At 42.0% G+C, this 19,094-nt stretch overlaps 1 protein-coding gene across 2 annotated transcripts in view; it reads right to left on the minus strand.

The window, feature by feature from the left end:
* aldh1a2 (aldehyde dehydrogenase 1 family, member A2) overlaps positions 1-11,743 on the minus strand; it is a 79,172-nt gene extending 67,429 nt beyond the window's left edge. Inside the window, exon 1 of one of the 2 annotated variants that reach the window (XM_048562907.2) lies at positions 11,632-11,743. Coding sequence is in view for 1 of the 2 variants with exons in the window: in XM_048562906.2 (XP_048418863.1) it covers positions 7,485-7,601 (117 nt within the window). In the remaining variant the exon portion in view is untranslated. Of the gene's footprint in view, positions 1-7,484; positions 7,656-11,631 lie in introns of those variants that run through there. The other variant, XM_048562906.2, reaches the window with a different exon arrangement.
* Between the last annotated feature and the right edge of the window lie 7,351 nt (positions 11,744-19,094).

Consider the following 19,094-nt stretch of genomic DNA (forward strand, 5'->3'; position numbering starts at 1 on the left):
GGCATAACACTTGAGGTAAGAGTTTCAAACAAAATGTCAGCGTTTATGAGATAAAGGTGTGAAGTAACAAACCCCAGCACTGCAGCAACCTGAAGCTTTCTTGAATAAATGGTCTTTACTTCTGTTGCCCAGTGCATCCCATCTCCTTCCCTCTGCTGGAATCCTTTCATGAATTTGATATGATGATACTAAAATGTGGAAGAAAGCTCATTACTGTTCCCGCTGTTTACAAGTCAGGATTTATGCCCAATAGACTGAACTTTGTGACACAAAATCACTAAATGGCTGGAACCACCAGCAATGCTTTCATTTGTGAAATTTATCACCCAGACAGTGCAAATACCTATCAACGTGTGGAGTTATGGAAGGCCATATTAATTACAACCAACACATGTAGCTTAATAACCAGCCACCCTTTAAGGAAGTTTCAAGGAACTGGAAAAAGTTAATTCACCGCAACCCTTTGGTCTAGCCTAGTATACAATATCACGTCAATTCAATCCATTTAGCAAGATCTAAACTCTCTAGAGAGGTAAATGAAGTCTAATGTTGTTGTTATTCCAGGTTCGCTGCTTCCACTCCCCCTGAGAACTGCTCAGGCAAACAGCTGGGAGAGGCAACTACAAAGAGCCCTACTCACACACAACCACTTTGTGTAGAAAGGGAAATGTCTTTACTCAGGAATAAGTTATCAAGGGCTTGTTTATCTAATGGGACATTCATGCCTAAGTAGAAAAGAAACATTTCCTCAAAGAAAACATTCAGGAAAATTAGGTCTAATTTGTACTTGCTTAAAGTGTGAGCTCATTACATGGTCAGAGTCAGATTTCCCCCAAAGTAATTTACTGCTAAAATGTAATCTGTAACCAAGATCAGACTTGAATTCTGATACGTACAGGATTTACTGGTGGAACTGAAACAGGTATTACTGAACAGTGTCTAATGCAGAGTTTAAATTATTATTATGTCTGAGCAGGCTGATTAATTTCAATTAGTTTACTAAAGTAATAGCAATTAAAACAGGGTGATTTAATCAGTTTTATTCAATATCATAACCATGGAACTTGGAATAAATATGTCTTTAAAATAATTTTATATTTGATTTATCTCCAGTTTATGTTGTAGCAAGCTGTGTTTGGCTGTATTATCTTCATCAACTGAAAGAACCACAGGTTCTAAACAATTGATTTCAATTCCCCATCAGAGACATACTTGGCAAGCTGACTGTGACTCTACTTCGAGTATTGCAATGCTAGAATGCTGCACCAAGGCAAGGCCATTCCGGAACTAAATCCATAGAAGTAAGTCATAACTGTCTGAAAGAGCTTGGGCTAAATTCTGTGGCCTTCTGGTAAAGATTCAGATATTCCATAACCTGTGCTACGTTTTGACCAGTGCAGAATCAGGCAAGTAGGGAATATAGCAGCAGAAAAAGGCAGATTTCCATGTTGTGCACCATTTGCATAATAATTAATTTACATATTATGAGATTGCCCTGCTTCAATCAATAAAAACTAATTGCTAATTGTTAAACCATGTGGTTCTTTGTGTCTTCAGTTGCTGTTCACCATGATAGCTTCATTAGCAAACAAATCAAACAAAACATTGAATTCTTTGTGTGGAATTTTCAGTGACCAGTTAATAGAGCTTTAAAAGTCTAGTAGTTTTCATAAATTTTACAAATTAGAACTTGATTTGAATTGATTAGCCATTAACAGTAGTGCATGCACCTTTTAAATTACATTGGAATCTGTCTTATTGTTGTATATTTTGAGGCTGAGATGACATAGCACACCTAAGAGTTTGTGAATGCTGTTTACGCTATTGTTACTGCTTCTCTATATGTTCTTGTGCTAGAACAAGCATTATAGCAAGTAAGATAAAAGTACTTATACCTTCAGGTAACTATGACTGATTTCTCCACTTTATAATGTGAAGAACTATAGGTAAGAGAAATTGTGGGATTTTATAAAGCAGTATCAAGTCATCAAAATGCTCACAATCAATGTGCACTACTCAATTCCAATGTCACACTTCCTATAGTCAAAAGGAATACTTAATCCAGATAATGCACCATGCATAGTCCTATAGATTACACAATGCAAAAAAAATTCTCTGTCCACAGTATTTTGGGTTACTCTATCCGGGTATCACTCTGCATATCATTCGTGATCTGTTTGGACTTGATATACCTTCATAGTTTATTTCAAAAACAATACTTCTCATAATGTGACTTTATAATAAACCTATTTTAGTTTTTCCCCAGTAGCTCAGTGATGATATCCAGTTGAGTCCTTGACGAAGTTCAAGTTCTAGATTGGGCTGTGTTACCTGATACAGAAGTCAACTTAATGAAATTAGTCTGAATGTTTCCAAGATAGGTAGAGAAAATTAGTCAGTGTTCCCACTATTAATCACTATTCAGTGACTTCTGCAGGATGTGTTTGCATGTGACTTGAATACGGGCACATTGGTGAAAGGGTGCCAAGAATTTGCAGTCAAATTGCAGAAAGCAGCTCCTACCCATAGAATGAAGAAACCAACATCATTAGGAGGAGGTTGACAAGAAAGAAAATTGTTTAAAATAATCTGTCAGAGTTGGATCATTGATGTCATTCTTTTTAGTTTTCTTCTCATGTATCAAGTACATGGAAAGTATCTGAAGCTTGCAGGTATGATGTAATAATTATTAATTATTTGTTTTAATATGGAATTAGAAATAGGACGCTGTATGCTTGGTAAAATTGTTTTTTAAATGAATATATTAAATAAAAATCATTATGGAATCTGGAACATAGTTAACAAAATTGGATCAAATTACTTAACACTTCTTTGTATAGAATATGCATCACCTTTGAATAATTGTAAAATAAGCCAAAAATGTTAAATATAAATACATAGTCTAGAGCTATCAGCCCTGGCCTTCAATCTCCCTCCATTACACAATTGTTCATCTAAAGTAATAGAACTGAACTTATCATTTTACAAGAAGAACCAAATCTATTGATTTTTGATACCAATTTTTCTTAGCTACTTTTGCCATGACAAATTTTCAAAAGGAGTAATTTAATTTGAAAGAAGGTAGAGAGAAATTGTTCCAATTAACAGGAAGGCTAAGTTTAAGGCAATTGGTAAGAAGGATGGTGAGAATTTATTTCATGCAGTGACTTGGTTTGATCTGAGAACTCATTATCTGAAAGGGTGTTGAAAGCAGGTTCAGCATTGACTTCCAAAAGAGAATTGGATATACAACATAAAAATAAACAAAGAATTAAGGTGGTAATAGAGAGCGTTGCTAGCTCTGTCAAAGAGCCAGGACACGTACAATAGCCTAAATAGCCTCCATCCTTGTCACAGATTCTATGAACTTTCATCAAATATTATACATGCAAAAGGAAGAAATAGCTTGCCAACAATGAATTTGTACCAATTTTGAACGCAAACAAACACTTCATGGGCTACATCCATGCTGCAGATGCTAGTCTTAAATTGAGTTCCAACTATGGAGAACCCTGTTCAGAAAATGAAAACAGAGGATGCTGAAGAAGCTTAGCATGTGTGGGAGCATCTGTAGAGTTAACATTTCGAGTTCGATCATGATTATTCATCAGAACGCTGTCCATGCTGCCTGGCTCATCTCTGCCTGCAGCTACCTATAGGTGATACGCCGGGAGTCGGTCGTGTACTTGGAGCACTTTACCCGCGTCCATGGAATTCTGCATTCATTAACATCCCTGCCTCCACACATGAAAAGGACTATCTCCGCACATACACAGAGTTGTTTCCACCATGAACTGAGCCGTCAGCCAACAGTTACAGGCAAATGTTTAAATAACAGAGTGAAGAAGCTCGAGGCGTTCAAAGTCAGAGCAGGTGGACGGTATACCAGATTCACACCCAATGCCTTGTCAAATGGAAGAGTGAAAATGTTATCTCACTTTCACATCATGTTAAACGTGTAAAATGTAATTTGGATGTAAAGGCCTAAACTGGTTCTGAGGTGAAAAACAGTCAGATCTTAGGATCCCTACAGTGTGGAAACAGACTCTTCGGCCCATCAAGTCCACACTGACCCTCCGATCATCCCACCCAGACCCATCCCACTCATCCCTCAACACTACGGGCAATTTAGCATGGCCAATCCACCCAGCCTGCACGTCTTTGGACTGTGGGAGGAAACCGGAGCACCCAGAGGAAATCCACACAGACTCGGGGAGAATGTGCAAACTCCACACAGTCATCCGAGGGTGGAATCGAACCTGGTGCTAACCTCAGAGCCACTGTGCCATCTTCTCGGGCTCGGATCTATGTACTGTAATGCACCTCACTTTAGTGTCGGGCGGACTCTGACCTGGGTCTCAAACTCCACTTAAAGTGCAACACTTCGAGTGTGAACACATTCTCCGTTTTTATTGTAACCCCGCTGGCTCTCTTGTCCATGCCGTTGTAGAATTATTGTTTATTTTCTTAAAGATGGGCAGGAGCCCTTCTCAAAGTAAGAATTCAGAATGAATCAAACTATTCTCGTTGGTAGGCTCTGGGATCCAGTTGAATGGAGGTTGAGCTGGTTCAACAGCGGAACGGAATATTTTAAACACTTTTGCAGTTGCGCTCTCACATAGGCCCTGCGTTCCCTCAGTGAGATGGAACGAACTCCCCGAGACTGGGAGTGTCAGGAAAGGCTAGATTGCGATCAACATCAATTTGAAACACGTTACAGATCAGCACGACATGCCCGAGGCGTCTTTCGTTCTATCCATCAGTTTGTGTTATGTTAAATATGCGATACAAGGCTATGGGCCGAGCACTGGGGAAGGGGATTAGATTAATTAGGCGCTGGCTGTTGACTGGCAAAGACTCGATGAGCCGAAGGGCCTTTTTCGCGCTGTAGATGCCTGGGACTCCATGCTATATCGACTCTCCGCAACTTTACACACGCTCTCAATGGAGTGAGGGGTTTCTGTGAATTTGTCAACTGCACCCTCTTCATATGTTTCACTCAGAAATAATTCAGGGGCGTTCAACTGTTTAGCCTGTCCACAGCGCGGCGCGACAATGTGCAAAGTCTAATTATGGATGCGCACACATTAACCATCGCCCCCAAAGCCACCCCTCCCCGCACTGCTCTCATGTAGATTGATGCTAGAAGAACATGAGTAAGTTACCATCCGTCCCAATTCGTTTCTGAAAGAGAATAGCAGCATCACTTTCCAAGTTTTGTCCTACTCCGGCGGTTTGTTTTTCTTTATAATAAATAGGAAAGTGGATACTGCATTAAAGAGCTGCATTAAAGGCCAGACTCTACTCCCAAGCCGCGAAAATAGCCATAAATCTCCCCCGCTCCTTGTGGAGATTGGTGTGAGCGCAAGAAAATCCCTGCAGAATGCGAGATGCACACATCGCTCTGAGAGCTCCCGGTGGAAAACCATCCCCCCGGGTGTGTAAAAAATTAAGATTAATTCTTCCATAAGAAAATCTACAAACAAATGCTTCAATGTCACATAAACCTGAACGGGGCGGGGAATCTGGTTTTGGTCGCAAACAGCTTGAGCCGCAACTAAGACAAAGGGACATCAAGGGAAGCACAGAGACAGCGGGAGGCCGTTTGGCCCATTGTTCTATTACCCGGTGTCAGCCTCCTGCCTCTTCCCCATATCCCTGCTCATCATTTCTGCCCAATCATCCAATGCATCTCTTCAAAGTCCCAATCGAACTGCCTCCACCACATTTCCAGGCAGTGTATTCCACCACTGAGCATGTTTAACTCCGAAGAAAGGTCACCGGACCCAAAGCGTTAACTCTGATTTCTCTTCACAGATGCTGCCAGACCTGCTGAAATTTTCCAGCAATTTCTGTTTTTGTTGCTGATTTACAGCATCCGCAGTTCTTTCGGTTTTTTAACTCGGTCAACTTTGAACCAAACCACCGATCGCTTTACTGTTGGTTCTAAGCATGATCGAGTCGCGGAATTATTACATTTTTTTAAAAAAATTCACCCAAATGGCAGGGAACTGTAACAGTGCAGGTTGAATCAAGTGCTCGTTTGGAAGCTGCACGGGCAGCATCACAGAGATCAGAGGTTTCAAAGGAGCTGCCAACTGCTCCAACAAGTCCTTTGGGAAAGACAATCAGTGACAAATCAGGGATCAGCATATCCCAGACCGCGAGGAGAGAGAAAGAAAGTGCCCGCCGCGCTCCGATCACAACCTCGGCATCACCCGATAATAAATCCTGCCCGAGGGGCAAGGTGAGCCATTGGTCTCTCAGGGATCAGTCTCAGACCCGTCTCCGTGTATCTCAGACACACACAGGCACACACAGATACAGATACACTCACAGAAACACACACACACACACACACACACACACACAGGCACACACAGATATAGATACACTCAGATACACACACACAGACATAGGCACACATAGATACAGATAAACACACAAAGTACATACAGGCACAAACAGACACACACACACACACACACAGGCACACACAGATACAGATAAACACAGACAAAATACACACAGGCACAAACAGACATGCACACACACACACACACACACACAGGCACACATAGATGCATACACAGATATACACAGGCACACACAAACATAGATACACACACAGCTACATACAGAGACATGCACACAGCGACACATATACATACACAGACACACAGATATACACAGACATACATTTACACACATATACACAGATAGATATACATAGACACACAGGAACAGACACTTACACAACCATAGAGACAAACGCACACACAAACACAGATACACACTCACACAGACACACACGTCGCCGCCCCCACAACCCCCACTCCGCATCCACAACCCCCGCTCCGCATCCACAACCCCCATGCTTTCATTTCGTCTGAAGCTGTGGTTTTACGCACAGCAGTCGGGAGGCCTGTGATGATGAGTCTCCACGCTTCTGTTTGTCACTTTCATTCCCTTGTGAAGATGCCCCTCGCGGGGCAAAACCACCTGCTGCTCTCATAATCATTTAAAAGCCAAATAAATAAGAGACGAGGGGTGAACTATTCGGCAAGGTGTTGGAAATAGAGAAAAATAGAGTTGGAGTGTGAAATCAGGGACTCGCACTTTCCGTAGTGGATAGCCTCTGGTTCATTCCCAAAGTGAACTTGGTGCCCACAGAGCACGCTGCAGTGGGTGCTAGGCAGGCGAGTCTGAAACAATAGCTGAAGCATCTTTCTGGTACGCTGACCAAATTGAAGAAAAAAAATCTCCCGATTCAAATTTAGCTCGATATAGCAAAGATGTTCTCTAAGGATTACAGCGACCATATGTAAAACATGATCTATAAAGGGCTATCATATCTACAAGGGTATACACATCAGCAACCGCGCACACGCAGAGCTACAGCAGCCCGTCAGCCTCCTGCCCTGTCCTCTGGAGTGCCATTACTCGGCACTCTTGCTCACACTTTAGTGGAAAAAGGCACGAACCTTGGTGTGTTGGATTTCCAGGTTCGGTGTTGGGGATGGTAGCAGTTGGAGGGAAGCGATCAGAGTGGCGGGGTCAGTCTTCACCTCGCTGGGGATCTCGATTTCACTGGAAGTCATAGTATCGATTTGGCGAGACGAGTTGTAGTCAGGATGCCGATTGTATTTTTTTTCTCGGTCTCTCTCCCCTCCCACCCACCCCCGTTACTTTTGCTGATCAGAGATTCTGACTTGTGTCCCTGAGCTCTGGGCTTTTCTATTTAAGCAGGTGTCAGTCTGTGTCTCTCTCTTATTGGGCATCAGCTGAGAAGGGGTTGGGCTGTCATCTCAATGACATGCTCCAAAGAGGTGAAACGATCGGACTCCTATGCCTTTTCCAGCGCACTGTTGGATTCACGAGAGCCAGTCAGTCCTGGTCCTAGCTTGTCATCTGACATCCTTTACCGGTCCCTCATCTCCTCACCTGTACAGTCAGCCAGACCCTTGGGGGGTTACAATGCAACAGATGACCCACACGGTTGAAATCTATTGGATTTTTAAGCCAGTTTAACCTCCCCGTCCCCTCATCGGTCAATTCTGGAGCGATTTTCGCCGGAGATCTCCACCTCCACACCACCCCCCACTAGAATTGTTCCATTCCGTCGGGAAAAGAGTCGCAATTGCCAAGCTCTAGTCTTGCAAGCGCTTTTGATTCCGACAGCAGGCATTGGCTCCTTCTCCCTGTTTCTGGTCTAAGTTGCGGACTGAATTTCCCCTCAGAGGCACGAATTTCTGTTTTATTTTTGGTCTTAATCTGTTTGGCCTTTAGCTGATTGGGGTGTCCCGTCTCTGAGGGTCATGTGCACCTCATAGATAAACAGATGGTCAGGAGTGGCAATTTTGTGTTCCACCAGCTTTGCTTATTGTTAAAAATCTCAAACTTACACAAGAAGCAGACATTTGAAGGGAGACGCTTGCATAACGTACAGTCCCGCTGTTTCAGAGCTGTTATGTTAAAGAACATAGGACGAGGCGGCTCTGAATAGTAAAGTACTTGTGTGTGTGTGCGCGTGCGTGCCCACTGGGCGCCGGACCCCACTTTCTCGATCAAACTCTCACTCTATCTCCAGCCCCAACACGCCACAGGCAATGGAAACGAGCAGCCCTCGGAAGCGACAGCGGACTTTTCCCACAACCTCCAGACAGTATCCGCCACTTCTCCACAGCTGGGAATTCTCCTTGCCAATGAAAACGAAAGTTTGAAGTACACAAAACAGCTTCTGCGGAACGAAGCTCTTCGAATTCGTCCAAAATAAACGCGCTTTTCACAAAGGCAGACAGGCAGCAGCAACCTCCCGGCGAATGTTTTTTTTAGGCTCTTACATTTAACACTTACCGAACCTCCAACCCAAACCTCCAAGCCAAGCATCTCCCTTACGCCGATGGACAACCCCCAGAAACCCGCTTACACTTACAGACTTCCCTTAGATTCTTCCTTATGCTTACAGACTTTCCCTCCACATTCCCTCATACTAACAGAGCCATCCCTCCTGAGCATCTCCTTTACACGTAGGGACAACCCTCAGAATCTCCCATACACTTACAGACAACGCAGTACCTCCCTTACACTTACAGATCCCCCTCAGCATCTGCTTTAAAGTTACAGACCTCCCCCTCAGTATCTCCCTTACACTTACAGACCCCTCAGTATCTCCCTTACAGTTATAGGCCTCCCTCAGCATCTCCCTTACACCTACAGACTTCCCCTTCACACTCCCTTATACTTACAGAATCACCCTTCCTCATTACCTCCCTTACACTTACAGACCCCCCCCCTCTCAGAATTCCCAGTACACTTACACTCCCCTCAGAATCTCCCTTACACTTAGAGACTCCCCTCCGATTCTCCCTTATACGGGGATACCTCTCCTCCACATTCTCTTACACTTGCAGAACCACCACCCCTCAGCATATCACTTCCACCTCCGCCCAGCATCTCTTTACACTAAGAGATCCGCCGAGCATCTCCCTTACTCTGTACGTACAGGCTGCCAAGCATATCTCTTGTTTACAGACCGCGTCTCTCCAGCATCCCCCTTACACTTACAGATCTCTCAGCGTCTCTCTTTTGCTAATAGGTCGAAATTCATGCCACAAAACCAGTATTAGCTGGAGGTAACTTTTCCCAGTCCTGTAATATTATACTCCTATATTTTCAGGTGCATTTATCACCTGCTCTGACCGCCGAGCTGAAACAATAACCTGTTTTGTTTTGTAATGCCAGTATTTCTCCCTCTGACCACGCATTGCCAGAGGTGCCAGCCTGTGGATAATTGATGGTGCCAATCTTCAGAGGAGGCGCTAACTCCCCACCGTGTCGCAGGGCTTTGGGTAGGATTCTCTGGTGTTATTTGAGGACGGAGAGTTTCATGTGTTTTCTTGGACAATATTCCTCCCTCAATAGTACGAGCGAGAAAGTGCCCTCGTTCCATTCGTCACGTTGATCTCCGTGGGATTATCCTATGCGAAAATGGACACTCGGGTCTACCGTCAGAACACAAGTCCCTGCCCTTGAAAATAATTCATTGTAAATGAAACCCTTTGAAACATTTCGGAGAATGTTCAATAAGGTGCGAGAAAGAAACGGGACTTCATTGTGATCCTATTATCTCAAACAGCCCCGAGTCACACTAATGGGACGTACTTTTTCGGGCTTTTGCGTTAACCGTCAATGTTATTCATGCGGCAGATGAGGGGCAGGAACGTCCTCGACAGATTTCAAAAGGCCTGCGATTTTTGCAATGCTCACAGCCTGGTATCTGCCTGTAGCTGCTGCTGAATCAATACAATGGGTATTATTAATGGCGAAAATCCTGAGACATACTTGAACACTGAGGAAATGGCATAACTGTTACAGTTGGTATCGAACGATTTACAACCAAAATGACAGCGCTATTGACTTTACTGACTTTACAGCCTTGGATTTACGTAAGGAGACACAATCTTATCAAAGTGCAAAATAAACAATCTTCGAAACTAACTACTTTGCATCGTCCAGCATATGTGAATATTGCTTTTGTTCTTCTTCGAAAACGGTTTCCTACAATAGAGGTTTACATCAAAGAGCTTTTTTCCAGAAGATACTGACAGTGATTAATGTAATAAAAACATTTTATGCTCATGTCATTAGTTTAAACACAGACAAACAAGAACCCACATACAGTTAACAAAGCAGAGCACAGAAATCATGCCAGGCAGTGGGAGTTCGCTTCCAATACTACACGCACACATTCTGAATCTTGGCTCTCGTTGCTGAGGGGAAACGCCCAATGTAACGAATCCATTCGCCTGTCATTTGGTTTTCCCTTCAGTTACCACAGTATCTGCTTGTCCCACGGAAGAGTCAGTCCAGTGGAACCTTGTTAAGTCAACAGGTGGAGGTTGTGGTGGGTGGAGGTGGGGTTGGAGGCTTTTAATCTGACTTGATTGTAACGGGACGATTATTGTGTGTGACAAGTAAAATTGAGACATCTTAACAATTAGCATACAGAGCCAGTTTCTATCAACATCATAAGACTTTATGAAAAAGGCACAGCAGGAGACTGTACAGCCTGGAGCCTGCCCCGATTCAATAAGATCACAGCTGATCCTTGACTCAATTCCACTCTCCGGTATGATCTCCAAATCCCTTGATTCCCTTAGATTCCAAGAATCTATCAATCTCAGTTTTGAATATACTCAAGGACTGAACTTTTACAGATGAAGAATTCCAAAGATTCACAAATGTTTGAATGAAGACATTTCTCATTTGCTCAGTTCTAACTGGTCTTAGCATTAGACTTGCCCCTTAGTTTAAAACCCGGGGGGGGGGGGGGGGGGAGGGAGGTGTCATAGCTCCCAACAGCACAGTGAATGTACCAACATCCCAAAGACAGCAATGGTTCCAAAAGACAGTTCACTACCGCCTTCTCAAGGGCAGCTAGGAATGACCAATAAATAACTTAGCTAAAGGTTCCCACATCCAGGGAACAAATATAACAAAATACCCTTAAGCAAGTACCTTGTCAAGCCCTCTCACAATCTTTTATATCTCAGAAAACTCTAGAGAGCCCTTTTCACACATTCTCTCTTCATAGGACAACACTTTCACCACACTAATCAATCTACTGACCTTTGTTTCACAGCCTTGAAACCAAGTATATCCTTTTCTTAGGCACAGAGACCAAAACTGTACATGGTAACTCAGAAATAGTCTTGACAAAATGCAGTCCTATTGTAGCAATACTTCCTTATCCTGCCGAGTAAATCTCTTGCAATTGAAAAAAAACTTTGAATTCAGGCTCCTAATTGCTTCTGGAACTTGTATTTTAACTTCCTGTGTATCATGTACAAGGACATTCAAATCTCTTTGAATGCCAAGATTTAATAATTTCTCAGGATTTAAAAAATATTTTGCTGTTCTATTCTGCCAGTGGAATAATTTAATATTTCTACATGTTAAAATCCAAATATCATCTTCTTGCCAATGATGTAACCTACCTACACATCTTTCAAACACACCGTGCACTCAAACTTTGCTTCCCCAACTGGCTTTATATCATCAGCAAACATTGCACTGAATCCCTTTATCTAGGTCACAAATTAAATATTCTTATTAGTTATGGACTCTGTATTGATCACTGTTACATCTCATCAGTAACATCCCACCCACTTGCAAATTACTCGCTGATTTCTAACCTTTAGATTGTTCTCTATCCATGCTAACACATTATCCCAACTTTGAAGCTCAAGAAGACCACCATTTTCTCAAGAGCAACTGGAATGGGCAACAAATTCTGCCCTGGCTCCAATGCTTACAGTCCACACAAGAATAAAAAAAGAAGTTTTCTATGGCACCTTATCACACACATATATGCATTTTGAAAATCTGAATATAATACTTCTATCAGTTCCTCTTTATCTATCTCACAATTTACATCTACAAATAACTCCATTAGATCTGTCAACCACAATTTTCCTTTCATAAAATCATGTTGAATTTGCCTAATCATATTATAACTTCATAAATGCCCAATTTCCACTTTTTAAAAATTGGTTCCAGCATTTCCCCACAACTGGTATCATTTAAAAGGCCCAGAGTTCCCTACATTCTCTTTGTCCTATCTTGAATAAAAATGTTACATTTGGAGGCACCCTTGAGCTCTTTCCACCTGAGCTGTATCATGATAGATCTTCAAGGTGTATGAGGAACCTGTCACTATCTTCAATAGGACATCAGGCTGAGAGGTGAACAATGACAGGACACTTTCTAGAATATTGTGCAACGTGGCGTACCTATGCAAGGTTAGAATCTGAAAACTGTCTCGACTTCTGAAAAAGCTCAGTCAGCTTCAGATTCCACCCAATGGGTGCAAAATAATTCTGGAGCTAGTCATTAATAGGGTGCTATAATTGCAGCCCAAGCAATATGCTTTTCAACTAGAAAAATCCCAAAGCAAAATATTGGTCTAAAAACTACTGATCATTTATCAGCTAGAAATTGAGACTCAGAAACAAGAGCTTTTTGTCATCACAGCTGTGGGGCAGCATGGTGACTCAGTGGTTAGCACTGCAGCCTCACAGCATCGGGGACGAAGGTTCGATTCCAGCCTCGGGTAACTGTCTGTGGGAGTTTGCACATTCTCCCTGTGTTTGCGTGGGTTTCCTCCGGGTGCTCTGGTTTCCTCCCACAATCCAAAGATGTGCAGGCTAGGTGGATTGGCTATGCTAAACTGCCCGTAGCATTCAGGGGTGTGTGGGTTATAGGGGGATGGGTCTGGGTGGGATGCTTCAAGGGGCGGTGTGGACTTGTTGGGCCAAAGGGCCTGTTTCCACACTGTAGGGAATCTAATCTAACCATAATTGAAGACATTTCTTAAAAACTGCAATCTAACTAGAAGAAGAAGGGTGCAAAAATGTTGTGAAAAATTAATGCTGAGTGCCTACTTACGTTCAAACTAATCAGCTACTCAACCACTATTCAAGGAAAGAGTATATAGGAAAGATGTGGATGCTTTGGAGAGGGTTCAGAGGAGGTTTACCAGGATGCTGCCTGGACTGGAGGGCTTATCTTATGAAGAGAGGTTGACTGAGCTCGGTCTCTTTTCATTGGAGAAAAGGAGGAGGAGAGGGGACCTAATTGAGGTATACAAGATAATGAGAGGCATAGATAGAGTCGATAGCCAGAGACTATTTCCCAGGGCAGAAATGGCTAGCACGAGGGGTCATAGTTTTAAGCTGGTTGGTGGAAAGTATAGAGGGGATGTCAGAGGCAGGTTCTTTACGCAGAGAGTTGTGAGAGCATGGAATGCGTTGCCAGCAGCAGTTGTGGAAGCAAGGTCATTGGGGTCATTTAAGAGACTGCTGGACATGCATATGGTCACAGAAATTTGAGGGTGCATCCATGAGGATCAATGGTCGGCACAACATTGTGGGCTGAAGGGCCTGTTCTGTGCTGTACTGTTCTATGTTCTATGTTCTAGATGCTGAATTTAAAGTTCCTCTGATAGTTCATTTAATTAAAAAATGAAAATGAAACTGTAATGCAAGCTTATCCAACTTGGATAAACATTACTTATGTAATTCACAAAGAGTTCCTCAGATGATGCAAATCTTGTAACCTAACTGGTAACAATAATAGGAATATGCAGTGAGGTCTTTTTTCCCCAATGCAATGTTTACACTGTAGGGATTGGTTGTAAAGCTACATATTCACCTTGGTTAATTATTAGACCTGAAGTAATTCTAACCTGTATTCCAGTAAATATTTCAACCTTTCAAGACTTTGCCGCTCAGAATTATCTGGCAGAAGTTACAGAGAAGGATGTGAAGGATACAGAGTGAAAATTGAAATGGAAATGTGATTTTGAGACACATCATTGCTTTGAACCTCTGAGGATGATATTAGAATCTGATCCATAAGAATCAAGTGATGTATCACTGTTTAGATCTTTGGCAATATCAATGTATTTAATGCTTTGAAATATGTTACTTTTCCTTGGTCTAGTATTCAATAGTCAAATACAAAACGTCCTTAGACATTCTTTGTCCACTCTTTGAAATTAATATCAGCATTCTCCTTATAAAAATCATTGTTCCCTCCATAATTTTTAACAATTTCCTTCTCTGAACATCCTTTCCTATCCATGGTCCTTGAAGAGTTATTCCCATTCGACTATTCTCAGTTTTTCACTTCCAACTCCTTGCTTGAATCATTTCAAATTTTGCCCTGCCCAAACTATCTGGACTAGAAGGTCACAAATAACCAATCACCAAAATGGTATTTTACCTCTCCTTGTATTCCTCAATTTTTTTTGGTCTTCTATAAGGTCAACTATTTCATCCTCTTTGTCATCTTTCTTTTGTGATCTACTATTGTGGCATGGTTCTAGTTCTACCTGTCCTAAAATAAGCAGCGTATCATCTCCAATTGTTTTCTGCAGTCCTCACTCAGGTGAGCTATAATTTTCCAATCTTGACCATTCCTAAACTTTGAACACATGCTTCCCCTAGTGACAAAGGTTTGGCTTCACTTTGTACATTGATGACAACTTGTTATATCTTCTTATCAATGCTATTAAGGCCATTGTAGTGAATGTCCATTATTGTCCATCAGGGCACAGTCGAGCTAGAACTTCCTGTCAAATGCTAATCAAGTTAACATTAATGAGACTGAAGCCTTAAAGACTTAAAGTAAAATTCTAAACCTTCCCTTCCGTTTTTGTTCCCTCCCTGGCTGCTTGCTCAATATTCTCCTAAAACTAAGCTTCAAACCCCTTCTTCTATTCAGCACCAAGATTACCTATATTCATAACCCTGCAATGTTGTTCACTTCCAACCTGATTTCTCCCTCAGCTGCTGAAACCAAAACATAATGTGTCTATTTCAGGTTGGTAAGATGTAACCAGTAGAGTGCTGCAAGGATCATTCCTATAGTCTCAGTTGTTTACTATTATTATCATCTTGGAGGAGGGGGTCAGCATAATGTATGCACACTTGCTGTCTATACATAAATAGATGAGAGGACAAGTGTGAGCTTAAGCACTTAGATAAGAATAATAAAACTAAAGACTATTATTTAAATGTGGAGAGATTCCAAAAGAGTGTAGTATAGAAGGATCTGGGTGAAACAAAAAAGTTAACATCCAGGTGTAGCAGGTAATTAAGTAGAAAAATCTATTTTTGGCTTTTATTGCCAGGGTTTGGAGTTTAAAAATAGGGAAGTCTCACTGCAACTGTACAGGGTGTTGGTGAGTTTGCACCTGGAGTACTGAGTACAGTTTTGGTCCCCACATTCAAGGAAGATATACTGGCATTGGAAGTATTTCAAAAAAGATTCACTGTGCTGATTCCTTAGATGAAGGGGTTGACTTAACAAGAGCAGCAAAACAGGTTAGGCTTTTATACTATAGAGTTTAAAAGAATGAGGGACTTTACAGGATTGAGATGATGGTTCCACCAGTGGAGGATCCTCAAACTAGGGAACAGAATTATAGAACACGGGGTGGGGGGGGGGGGGCATTCATTTGAAACTGGAATTGAGATTGGAATTTCTTCTCTCAGAAAGTTGTCAACTAATGGAATTCTGTACCATAAACAGTTATGGTGACTGGATCACAATATGTTTTTAAAGAAGAGGTAGATACATTTTTGATATATTGGAGAGTTTAGAGCTATGAGGAGCTGGCGCAAAAGAAGAGTTGAAGCTTGAAGCAGATCAACCATGATTTTATGGAATAGTGGATCAGGCTTCAGGGGCTGCACAGTGTTTTCCTGCCCCTATTTCTAATGTTCTTATGCTGTTATGTCACCTCCTAAATCCATATCAATCTGCCCAGGAACCCGTATATATGAGTTCCTCCAAATAGCATTTGGCCTCACCATACTACTGAAACAACTCTTATCAAAATCACACATAACATACTATATAACCCCGACAGAGGCAAAAAAAACCCCTTGCTCATCTACCTCAATCTGTTTGCAAACTTTGATACAATTGCCCATACCATCCTCTTCCAAGACCTCTCTTCTGTCATCCAGTTGGTTAGGACTGCTCTCATTTGGTTTCATTAACAGATAGAGAGTCACCCTCAATATTCTGTCTTCCTGCTCCTACATCATTATCTATAGTGTGTCCGGTGATCAACATGTGATTCCCTCCTAATTCTTATCTACATGTTACTCCTCAATGACAACATTCCAAACTGTTAGTTTCCACATGCAGACTGACAACTCTGAACTGTACGTCACCACCACCTCTGTCAATTTCTCTCCACCGCCCCCCCCATCTGTAAATCTTCTAACTGCTTGTCCAACAACCCATAGCAGATGAGCAGTAATTTCCTCCAACCATGTACTGGGATGACCCAAGTGTTTTTTGAGCACAGCCATGACATCCTTTTCCTAGTTATTTACTCCCTTTCTCTCTCTGTGCTAAGGTCCACACTTGGAGCAAAATATTCATAATCTTGGTGTGCGTGACCCTTGAGATGTGTTTCCATCATGTATCAGCACTATTGCTAAGACAGGGCTATTTCCAAGCCTATAAACATTACCTAACTTTGCCAGTGCCTCAAGTCATCTGCTACAGAAACTGTCATCCACATTTTTACTATTTCTAGACCTGACCATCCTGGTGGATTCCTAGCAGTCCTTCCATCTTCTGTCCTGTGTAAACACCTACCATTCCTGTGGGATGACCTACTCTTGCACCATGTTAAGCAACTTAATTTTATAATTCTTATCCTGGTTTTCAAATCTATCCATGGTATCTTCTCTCCAACATCCTTAACATCATACTACAACCCTCCAAGATATCTATTCGCTTTCAATTCTGGCCTTCTGTTCCAATTTCAGTCATTCCACCATTGGCCGTGCCTTCAATTGAAATCCGAAGCTCTGGGTCTCCTTCCCCAAGCTTCTTGGCCTTTCTAGTTCCACTTCTTCCCTTCAGATAGTCTTCAATACCCATATCTTTGGAAAAGCACTTGATTGCTCTAACTTCTCCTTACTTGAATCAGCGTCCAACTTTGTTTGATAACGTCTCTATGATTAATTGATGACAGCTTATTGTGTTAAAGTGATAATAAAAATACAAGTCATAGTTGATGTTCTTGGTCAAGGTCAGTTTTACCATCTACAATTCCCTTTAAAGTGACCTCCTGAGTTTTGTCCTTAATACAGTTTTGTTTCTCCAGAATGACAGTGCCTACATCCCGCACTGGACACTGTTCATCTATTACGCTAGTCCCAGATGTTTTCTTCTGAATTCTGATCGTGGGACTCCAGAAACCTCCAGAAAGAGCACATCAAGTTGAAAATGGAAAGTATATTTAGCGCAAATACTAGTTATGAAAATGAAAACTAGCGCAAACATGAAGAACTGAGGAAATCTAAAATTAAATCTAAACACGGCGGAGAAAGGCCGAAAGAGTTGAGAATATAGATAGTGCAAAACATTTAGGAAAGGATGGTAAAGACGGTGGGGAAAAGGTCTGATTGGGGGAGAGCTGACCTGGAACGGGATGTGGCTAAATTGGAAGAGAGCAGGAATACCTGTACGCAGCAGAATTGTTAACAGCCGGGAAATGATAGAAAATGAGTAAACGGGTAAATTCTAAAGAGCTCACACGGCCCGAGTCAGGACAGCTGTTTTCCGGGCAGGAATTGCATTCGCCTTAAACTGTGAACGCGGTCTGGTTTTCACACCCATCACTTAAACTGGGTTGAGTGATAATCAACCTGCATCGGTACTATGAAGTTTTCAAATATGGAAGCATGCGCTCGCCTGCCTACTGCTCCTTTGGGCTTTCGAAACTCACATTTCCCTTCCAGATGTGCCCCAATGTTTTCCCTTCCCAGCCCGCACCCATTCCCATCATTGAAGCTTCAGAAAGACTTCCGCTGCTGATGTGGATCTACATGACATGGCAGAATGATGAGCGTTTTACAAGAATACGAATTGGTACTCTTGTAACCGCCATTCAACATGGAGGCGCAGTTTCGCAAGCAAATAATACATATTTTGTGGCTAGTTTTTTTCTTTAAAATATTGTCTTTTGTCGAGACACTTGAAGTAAACTTCCCCAAATATAGCTAATCTCTTTTCCGCAATAGCATCGCTTTTATAATTCCATGCAATAACAGCCAAGGGTTGAGACATAGCCTTAATATACGACAGTCATGCAAGGTTTTCCATGTGCAACTAGCGCAAAGTCCAATGTATAGTACAAACAAGCAATAATTGAAGTTTCTGTCAATGGTAATGGTATACACTTGATGGTTTATGTCTCCATTCAGCCGTCAGTGGAATGTTTTTGAAACCATTCTGGGTCTCCAAGCACCAGTTATATTGTATTAAAAAATGCCACAAGCACCACTTCTTTACTATAAAAAGGATTGATTTTAATTGAATTTGTTACTTGATTTATTCAATGTTAAATATGTGACCTCCCACATAAAACTGACAGTTTTATGGAACTTCCTCTTTGACCTTACTCTTCATTGTAGAATATGCAAGACCGCACTACACAACTGCAGCATTACTACAGTCTCATGCTCTAGTCACCACGGTGCATCTGTAAATTCAACTGACAA

The sequence above is a fragment of the Stegostoma tigrinum genome, chromosome 33 (genome assembly GCF_030684315.1).
Source record: "Stegostoma tigrinum isolate sSteTig4 chromosome 33, sSteTig4.hap1, whole genome shotgun sequence".
NCBI lineage: Eukaryota > Metazoa > Chordata > Chondrichthyes > Orectolobiformes > Stegostomatidae > Stegostoma > Stegostoma tigrinum.